Source organism: Phaseolus vulgaris, chromosome 2, assembly GCF_000499845.2.
Source record: "Phaseolus vulgaris cultivar G19833 chromosome 2, P. vulgaris v2.0, whole genome shotgun sequence".
NCBI lineage: Eukaryota > Viridiplantae > Streptophyta > Magnoliopsida > Fabales > Fabaceae > Phaseolus > Phaseolus vulgaris.
The window spans coordinates 11,519,992-11,530,537 of NC_023758.2; the positions used below are offsets into that span (position 1 = coordinate 11,519,992).

The following is a 10,546-nucleotide window of genomic DNA, read 5'->3' on the forward strand; positions in this document are numbered from 1 at the left end:
TACGTCCTTTGTTTGACGAGAGATTCGTCTAATGTGAGGTTTTCTCATTTGATGGTCTTGTTTGTGCATCGTTCTTTCTATTGAATGTTCTCTTTGAATATGTTATCCATTTAGAGAATGAATAGGAAGACCGGATCGTTTGACATTATGAGTGTGTATCATTATTTTGTCTAATAACCTTTTCTCTTGTTGTGTCGTCTAGTTAATCTTGTCCGTCTGCTCTATTTTTTTTGTCTCATCTTTATTGCACACGAGTGAGTTTCTTCATATCACAATACACATTATAGTGTTTGTTATCATCAAAACATATAGAAACTCATATCATAAGATCGTCTGATGAGTATTGATTCATCTACTAACTCAACAAATGTGACAATTTTAGTTTACACTTTTTAGTTTTTTTTGTTATATAACGTTTTGAACTTAAAAGTAATTTATTCAAGTTCTTCTTATTTGTTCATTTTCTTTTTCTCTTTTGTTCTCGCATTTCTTTGTTCTTCTTTCGAAACGAATTTTAATTCTGAAAATGGGTTTCACTGATTTGAACACCATGTGAGATGATGCTCTATTTTAGCATTTTTCTCTTAAAAATCTATATAAAATTATGTTTTCAATTGAAAATGGGTTTTTTAAGAACATACGAACCAATTGGTTTTATTTTTCTTCATTATCAAGGAATCCAAATTAGGGTCCCTTGCATTTGATGTAGAAGAACATTAAACCATGGTTTTGGTCCCGGTTTTTCATGACTGAATTGAGTTTTGTTTTGCTTTACTTTTTTTTGTTTAGTTCATGTTTGTTTACATTTTTGTCATTTACTTTTGAAGTTTACATTTCCTTTTCGATTTTAATACATTATATATCATTCTTAGTTTACAATTCATCATGCCCTGTTTTACGTTTACAGTTTTTATATTTATGCAATTTACAATTTATCTTTCTTGTCCTTTCCTTTACATTTCCAGCCCTTTACATTTCTTGCAATTTACTTTTCAGTAATTTACCATTCTCCCAATTTAAGTTTTAGTCATTTATATTTTATTGTAATTTTCATCATGTTCTCGTTTAAGTTATTTTTCGATCTTCCTAAGTAGAATTATCAGACAATCCAGTTAGCGATTGTTAACTAGAGAGTTTAATAGTTGTGCTTATTCTGTTTTCAATTCATTTTACTTTTTGCAAGTTAGTTTGTTTTACATCAAATCAAATGTTCTATTTGTCCTATATCTTTATTGTATAACTATTAGATGGTCTAAGAGATGGTCGTCTAGACTATTAATAGTTGTACTTAGTTGTTTTCTTTACAAAATTTGTTTTTATATTACATTTTTCATTTTATAGTAGATTTAATTTCGATTTCATTCATGGTTTTATATCTCTTTAGTGTTTTTTACGTTTTAACGTCTATTTTATATTGTAATACAATTTTCTTTACTGCAATTTCAATTTTTTTCGTTACGTTTATGTCTCCAATTTAAAATTTGGATTTTCTTTTTAGTATTTTACGTTATTTACCATTTACTTTTAAATAATTTACACTCTTAGTGTCATTAGATGGTCTATCAAATTATTGTTTTTTAATGGTCTAGTGTATACTTTATCTTACATTTTACTTTTCTTTACATTGTACAATCTAAATTAAATTTCCCTTCCTAATTTACAAAGAAAAAAAATATTAAATAATGAATTCAATTAACATTCTTTTATTCTTTTAATAAATGTGTTTGCAAAACCAATTCAGGGAAGAATTTGTTGAAAGTCTGTACATGAAGATAATGAGTCATTTACTTTCCACTATTATTCATGAGTCATTTACTTTCCACTATTATTTTTTGTCGTTGCAAGAGTTAACTTATTTGTCCAACTTGTTTTTGTTATCTTTATGTACACTTATATTGTCACTCCAACAATTTTATTAAATATTAAGTGTCATTAAACTAAAACTAATAAGAGATTATTAAATTAACAAAATAAATAAATAGACCAGAAACAACAATTATATGAGAATAAAATTGAAATGAAACGAGTAGAATAACTATTCACTTAATCAACATAGTTCTTTTTATTATAGGTTATAGTCCTTGTACAAGAAATTTATGCTCCGTTCGACATGCATAAAAAGGTAAGTTTATGGTTTGTGTCATTAAACTTGAGAAAACTTTTTAGCATTATAAAATCTTTAATTACAAAAAATATAAAATTAATTTCTGTATAATTTTTCAATGATTTGAACTAATTTTTCTTTTTTTATAAAAGTATTTATAAAAAATTATCTAAGCATAAGAACAAACTTTTTAAGGACTAGAACTTGTCATTTTCCTTATTACTAACGAGATCCGTTTCAGCTAACTTTCTTTATTGAATAAAAATCAACTTCTTTTTGAAAAAAAATAAATTAAAGAGTGTCAATTTATACGTATTTACAAAAAATTCATTATCTTTATAATTTTTCTGTGTATTACGAATCCACGAATTAGTATAAATAAAGTACTTTGAATAGTTCAGCCTAGAGTATTGAAATGAATTCACTTGAAATCAAATTTCAATACGCAATTCAATATTTAAAGAAGTATTAATTTGTCCATTCAAGCAACTTGAGTGTTTAGAAATAATAATAATAATAATAATAATAATAATAATTAATAGTGGTGAATTTGTCTTTATTATCATGTCTCTTTGTCTCTGTCCTTCCTTAATTATTATTCTAATATATTTTCAACCACACCACTGGTTAATCAGTTAACCTAACTAATGAATGTTATAAAATTGTCTAAAGTGAGAATGAAAAACTATGAAAATGATATTTCAACAAATATATATAAAAGATCACAATTACTGAAGAGATTTGGTGGATTTGAATAAATATTATGCTTAAAATGAATAATATTTTTGGATGCTAATTGCCCCCATAATGTAGAGGTAGGCTCCATTTGAGTCAGTTCTAAACGAAACATGGAATCTTCAAACAGAAACTAAACATCTATCACAGTCAACACTATCTTTCTTCGTTTGATGTTCATGCACGGTTCTCTAATTAGTCATCAAAATGGACATCACAACCTTAATTTCTTAAAACACATCTGAAACTAAAAATGAAACAATAAATTACTTAACAAAAGTTGCTGCAGTGCATCAGAAAAAGAATAAACTCAACAAAAGTGGAGCATTGTATGAAAATGGTGGATTCACTATCTCTATTACACTCATCGGTCATGCTGGTTAACGTATTCATTACTCAACAAAAACTAAACTGAAGAAATTAATGAATTTGTTTGTTTGTTACAATCAATTATAACTAATCCTAAATCCTAAACCTAAAAGTATGGAGTCAAACTCTTACAATTGTTTGTTACATATCTGAATTAAAGTTTCTTAAAAAGGTTTCAATCTTTATGAAGTTTTTCAACAAAAAAATCAGTGGCCAAAAAGCTTGTCTTTGTGCTGCTGATATTGATTGATTCTATTATCCAAAAGGGTTATGTGTGGCAGCCCAAAAAGGATACATACTTTTTCTTCTTATTAATCTAAATCATGTATTGTAGAATAAAACAAACTTGTTTGCCTTGGTCAAGTTATCCTTAGATCTCACTTTGAGAAAGAAAGAACATGTGCAAAAATCTTGTCGTTACACTGTCAAATTGAAGGCATAGTAAGGACTTTGTTTTTCTTTTCATTTCTTCAGAATTTAGGTTTCTAACTTCTAACAATCTCTCCATATTTCCCAGAAAAGTTTTCTACATTATTAAAAAAATATTATTTTTAACTAAGATTGTATTTAGTATTTTTAATGATTTTAACTCCCTTAACGAATTTATTGGCAATTTTTACTAACCACTAAAATGATAATTATTTTTTGATAATTTTCAATTTTTTTAAATCTTCCACTCTCAAAACACTTTCAAGAATTTTCCCAAACCTCCCTTACTTTTTAAGAATTTTCTAAACTCCAGTCACTTTGAGGAATTTTCCTACGTGTTAGATAAATAGTAATTCCTTTTGTTTGTGTGACAATGATCTTCTTTCCTTAATTAAATATGGTTCCAATCACTGTGTTTTCCACTCTGTGTCAACTTGAAACTCCTAAAAGCAACTTAAGAAAGATCTTCTAATATAATATAAGCTAGAACTTGAGTACACATCCACGCCTTTTCATATTTTATATATAAATAAATAATTTACGTGTCACGTAAAGAAGATAATATAGATAAATTGTAATTCAGATTAAATAATAACTTCTTCCTCTATGTGAGAGATTAATTCTATCAATTGACAAACAGAAGACACATTATAACTAGTTGTTGGAGATTCCACATCGACTAGAGATAATAATTATTTATTGTATATAAGTGGGGAGCTGGTTTTATGGGATTGAGTTAAACTTAAAGTCCACTTTGTAATATAGTATCACAACAAATTTGAGTCTATCCTAATGAGTATTTGTTGGCCTTATTGAACCACCCATCATATGTTATCCTAGATGGGTAGTTTTAGGTCATTATTGTTAAGATATTTTATGAAGTAAAACCATATTTTTCAACTAATGTTAATTAACATTTTTTTTTGTCAACATCAAAAAGTGTTTTCTTATTGATCTCAAACATGATATTTGTTAGATGATGTTACTTAAAATTATTTTCAATTAATGTTAGTAAGAATTGTTTTTAGACTAACATTGATTAAAACATAGGTTAAGATTGTGTATAAACCCATATTAATAAAATTTTCTTCGACCAATATTAGTATAACTATTTTTTGGTCGGTCAGAATTTTTATTAAAGCCTATAAGATTATTTTTCAATGTGAGTTAGATTTTTTAGTGATGTTTTTTTAGTTAATGACATGAGTTATTTTACAATTAATGTTTGTCATGGTTTTTTGACCATGGTGTTGTTTTTTCGGTCATAACTTCGAGTTAAGTATACAGGTTTATGTACGTGCCAACGGTTATTGTACCTCCTTCACTTTTCACTTATGATAGAGTGAGAGAGAGACTTCATTCTCAGAGTTTTGTTGTAGATGGCAAACATTACGTTTTTCTTTATTAATTTCCCTAATGAGTTTCAAACAAAGGATTTATGGCGAGTTTCCAGCGTTGGGGAAGAGTCGTAGATGTGTTCATCTCTAGAAAGCTAAATGTCACAAAACAACGTTTTGATTTTGTCAGATTCCTTGGAGTGTGGAACGTGTTTGTCTTGGAAAGACAACTTGATTCCATATGAATTGATAAGTGGAAGCCGCAGGCAAATAGACCCAAATACAGAAGGCAAGAAAAGCCAAATCACACATTGCGACGACATGTTAATACTCGAAAAGTTTGGAACCAGAGAGTTCAATAACGTTCTTTTGCTCAAGCTGTCAAGGACGGAAACACGAGCAATATTCAGAAGACTGTAGAAGACAACTCGCCAAATTTCAGGGTCAATGCAGAGATGTCCTTTTGGCTGGAAAGATGCTTTGTCAGAAAGTTGTTGAAGGTAGAGGACGTGCAATCCATCAAGGAGAGCTTCCTTTTGGGAGGCTTTAATTTTGTGAGGGTAAGATATCTATAGATGTACGTGCTTTTGTGTTGTGATGAGGAGGACTTAATGGAGAAGATAATTTTTTAGAACAAATAGTAGTTCGATGGTCTCTTTGGATCAATTGTTCCCTGTAATGACTCTTTTGTGGTATCACAAAAGCTTGTCTGGTTCTGCTATAGAGGTATCCCGCTGGCTCTTTGGAGCAATCAATGTTTCGAACATCAAGGCTCTCATATGTACACTTGTAGAGGTTGTCAAAGGAACTATTTCAAGAAAGGTGTTAGAGTACACGAGGTTGCGTACCAAAATCCCATTGGGGGAGGAGCCAAGGTCGGTAAAATCAGTGAGAATAAACTATAGGAATTGTCAGGTGTCCTCCGAGGAAGACATTTTCCCTACTTCTTCGTTTGGGTCTTTCTTTCACAAGTAGTGGCAACCTTGGAGGAGGATTATAAGGCCCACTTAGACGCTAGTGTTAGCGAAGTTTTCTCTGAATTTGAGTGATCTGATCACGGCAACAGGTCTGGAGAAGGAGAGGTGAGGAGATAATTGTTCAGTTCCCGGTGGAAGGGGAAGAGATCACAATAGGCAGCGCTTGCATTGGTGGAGGAATTAATTCTAGTGCGAAGAGTTAGAACGGTGCTTTAGAACTAAGGAAAGAGGGTATAGTCATAACGGGAAACGGGGCATGTAAGTTTAACAGTCTCCTGACAGTAATTAATCGTGACACGACTTTCGAAAGGGCATGACCATATGACCTAATTTGTAGTGGGTCGGTTTAGGACCAATTGAGAACAAAAAAGTTTGGTAGGGGAAACCCTAGGTTTTGGCCCAAATGATGACATGATGTTGCACGCTAGGAATGTTACTTCCAAAGGCACGACATGCACAATGGGTCTCGGTTGCGGCACAACCAGAGGGGAAGGCGACGAGTACGTGGAAGGCGGTTTGGGAGTCGATTCATCTACGGGCCTCTCTGCGACGCTGACAGAGGGATGCGACGACGATAACAAGGCTGTTGCGGGCCCCGATGGTTGCGCAGCTACAAAGAAGATGAAGAGCAGCAGGGTGGTGGGTAGTGCTTGGACGCGTGACGCAACGATAGGCGATGGCCTAGGCGCGGGATTGTGCGGCTTCGTTGACGACAATGGTCATGGTGTGGCAAGGCGCGACTTCGTCGATGGCGTGCTCGTAGTGGAGGTGTTGGACGACGTAGAAGAGGGCGGAGCGGTGAGTTGGGCTATCGATGCAAGTACTGGCCATGGTATGTGCGGGGTTGAAGGCGAGACAACAACCGCTGCGGAGAATAAAAGCATATGAAGGTCCATGCAGAAAGGCGAAAAGGCAGTTTTCTGCAGGTTTACTGCAGCTTTTTCTCCCCCGGGGTCAAGGTCAGTGGGTCGAAATCCCTCTTTACCAGTTGCCTAATGGGGAGAATATTGGCCAACATTGGTGGAAGGGAGGGAATTACCTACCCTTTGAGAGATGGAAGCGTACCAATGGTTGAGAGGGTATCTAAGTCTACTTCGTTAAGAGAGTTAAGGTCAGAAATCTTCATCTCGGACAATGCCGATAGAAACGGTAATAAATTGGTATGGATGAAAAAAGAATTACGGAGAAGCCAGGAAAATGTGGAATATTGGTAAGGAGATGGGTTTCACTCTGTTAGGGGAAGAAGAAGTCGTTTTAAACAAGCTTCGTTATTTGAAAAACCAGGACAATAAGAGTAGACAGGTGGAGAATTGTGTTTCTGTTGACGAGTCTAATTAATATGAATATAACGAGGTTAGAAGGAAGTATTAAAAGAAAATATTTAAGTGATTTGATCCAAAGCGAGGAGGTTGGAATGGTTTGCTTACAAGAGACAAAGTGATATGAGTTTGGTAAGGAGAGTTGCTACCATTTGTGGGGTTCTAACGAAATTGATTGGCTCGAAATCAGGGTCGTTAATACTGCAGGAGGAATTATCACTATGTGGAGAAGAAATTGTTTCAATTTGACAAGTTCATTTAAGGGTTTTTTTTTTCTGTTATCGAAGGTGTTTGGAAGGTAGGAGTAGGGGTACAAGTTACGAAAATGAGCATGTATAGTTCTGGTTCATTGAAAGAAAGAATGGATGTTAGGGATAAGAGATGTGAAATCAGAAAGAGTCGACATAACAAGGTGTGGTGTGTCGTCGGTGATTTTAACTCTATCAGACGGAAAGAGGAGAAAAAAAGCGCGATCTTGGTATCTGGTTATAGTAGAGAAATTGCTTGATTTAATGAATTCATCGAAAAGTCTGAGTTGATAGATATTTCGATTGTTGGAAGAAAGTTTACTTGGTACAAGCTGAATGGGTCAATTAAAAGCATAATGGACATAATCTTGGTTTCCAGGGAATGGTTGGATGTTTGGCCGAACAGTAAACAATTTGTTCTCAGTAGATTGATCTGTGATCATTGTGCCTTAGTGCTTAGAATTTCGTCGGTGGATTGGGGGCCAAACCTTTATGGAGTCTGGATGTGTGGCAAAGAGATAGAAGGTTTTTAGCTTTCGTTCATAGTAAATGACAGAGTTATGAGGTGTATGGTAGAGGGTTTTTCATATTAAAAGAAAAAATGAAAAAGTTAAAACTATATCTGAAAATCTGGAATAAAGAGGTCTTCGAGAATGTTAATCAAGCAAGGGAAATTTTACAGGAGAAAATACAAGAGCTAGATGCAAGAGATGATGAAAACGATTTAGATGAGCCTAAGAGGGAGGAGAGGAGACTTCTGTTAGCCAAACAAAGTCGAAATTTCTTCAAATAGGAAGCGACTATCAGTAAAAAATCACGTACAAAGTGGTTGAAACAAGGAGTTTTAAATACGAAAGTCTTCCATTTGTTTGTGAAATGGAAAAGAATGAGGAATTGGATCAACAGGGTAGTACCAAACGGTCAGTGGTGCGATGATAAGGAAATGGTTAAGGCTAAGGTCAGAGAGTTATTTAAAGCCAAATTTGATAAGATGTCTGAGCCTAAGGTTAGTTTAGAAAATGTTTGTTTCAACTCCATTTCTGATGAAGATAATGCGTTGCTGATCAGAGTTGTTTCTGATGAAGAAGTTAAGAATGCAGTTTGGAGTTGTGATAGTTCGAATAGCCCTTGTCCAGACGGTTTCAACTTTAGCTTCGTTAAATTTTGCTGGGAGTGCCTTAAGAATGAATGTGTTTCAGTAGTAAAAGATTTTTTGGTCAACAAAAAGTGGCCTAGGGGGTCAAATGCTTCGTTTATTTGCCTAATCCCTAAGTCAGATAATTTGCAACAACTTAGTGATTTCAGACTCATCTCGCTGGTAGGGTGCGCGTATAAAATCGTCTCGAAGATTTTTTTTGTCAAGCTGAAAAAGGTGTTTAACAAAGTCATCGATGCTAGGCAATCTGCTTTTCTTGAAGGAAGGGGGCTTATGAATGGTGTTTTAGTGGCCAATGAAGTCTTAGATGAGATAAAGAGGAAGAAAAAAGTTATGTTTTCTTCAGGGTGGACTTCGGAAAGGCTTATGACTCCGTGAGGTGGGATTTCATTAATTATATGTTAGACAGACTTGGTTTCTGCGAAAAGTGGAGTTCCTAGATTAAAGCTTGCTTGGAATCAACGTCCATGTCAGTTCTTGTAAATGGGAGTCCTACTAAGGAGTTTATTCTGAAAAAGGGCTTGAGGCAAGGTGACCCTTTTGCACTGTTCTTGTTTCTTATAGCAGCTGAAGGTTTAGCTGTGATGTTTAGGACTGCGATTGAGAAACTCTTGATGGAGAGCTTGGAGATTGGCAAAAGGATGATTAAGGTAAACATGCTTCAGTACCTAGACGATACCTTGTTTTTCGATAAAGCAAGTATTAAAAGCATGTATCACATATAGGTCATTCTGAACTGCTTTGACTTGGCTTCTGATCTTAAGGTGAATTTTCTGAAGAGTAGAAAGGCGGGATAGGGGTAGATCAGATTGCAGTTCTCCGTTTCGCGAATATTTTAAATTGTAAGGTGATGAAAACTCCCTTCAAATACTTGGGGATGCCTACAAGGGGTGTCACAAGAGGAAAGTGTTTTGGGACAAAGTGGTTAGTAGAATAAAGAGCAGATTAGCCAAGTAGAAAGGTAGATTCATCTCGATGGCTGGGAGGATCTATATGATTAAATAGGTCTTGCCGTTTATCCCACATTTTTATCTCTCTTTGTTCAGATTGCCATCTACCATGCTGAAGAAGATAGTGAGCTGCAAAGGAATTTTTTGTGGGGATGGGGGTCTGAAGGAAGGAAGATTGCATGGGTTACTTGGGATAAGGTTTTCTCGTCCCAGAATGTAGACGGTCTTGGCATTATAAATGTTAGGCAGTTCAATATGGCTTTGTTGGGAAAATGGATTTGGCGTCTTCATTCGGATAATGATGGGTTGTGGATGGAGGTTATTGAGTCTAAGTATAGGGGTTAGAGAAGTCTGAAAGATCAAAGGGACAGGAACATGAAAGCCTCTCTGTTGTGGAGAGATTTGGAGGACATTTGGAAGTCAGAGGAGTGAAAAGGGAAGTTTGAAGACTATTTTAATTGGGAGGTTGGAAAAAGGGAGAGATATTTTGTTTTGGGAAGATGATTGGGTAGGTTATGGAGTCTTGAAAAATAGATTCTCGAGGTTGTTTTCTCTGTTTGACAATAAGGAGGCGAAGTTAAGTGATTGTAGATTTTGGGTCAATGACGTTTGGTAGTGGAATTTAACTTGGAGAAGGGAGTTTTTTGCTTGAGAGGAGTCTCAGGTATGCCAGCTGTTTGAGGTGGTATCCAGTAAGAGCCTCGCCTTAGAGACTAAGGACAAATGGGTTTGGAAGGGTTGCGAGTCCGTCGAGTTTTCTATCAAGTCTGCTTATGGTTTATTAAGGGAAGAGGAAGCAGAGAAATATTCGAGGATGTACAACTTTTTTTGGAGGATTAAGGTTCTTCCTTCAGCTCATGTCACTGCTTGGAGGGTGATTGAAAACAAGATTGCTACTAAGGTCAACCTAGAGAGCAATCTT

General features: G+C 34.6%; 1 protein-coding gene across 1 annotated transcript; it reads left to right on the forward strand.

The window, feature by feature from the left end:
* The first annotated feature begins 9,141 nt into the window (after positions 1-9,141).
* Positions 9,142-9,969, forward strand: LOC137809043 (uncharacterized). Its single transcript, XM_068610185.1, has 2 exons — positions 9,142-9,324; positions 9,721-9,969. The coding sequence occupies exons 1-2, from the start codon at positions 9,142-9,144 to the stop codon at positions 9,967-9,969; spliced, it is 432 nt and encodes a 143-aa protein (XP_068466286.1).
* The last annotated feature ends 577 nt before the right edge of the window (positions 9,970-10,546 follow it).

Excerpts from the sequence above, each read along its gene's own strand:
- LOC137809043 (XM_068610185.1), top strand. The coding sequence starts at position 9,142 with ATGTCAGTTCTTGTAAATGGGAGTCCTACTAAGGAGTTTATTCTGAAA. Across the intron at positions 9,325-9,720 it reads TTGGCAAAAGGATGATTAAG|ATTGCCATCTACCATGCTGA; the intron begins GTAAACATGCTT and ends CTCTTTGTTCAG.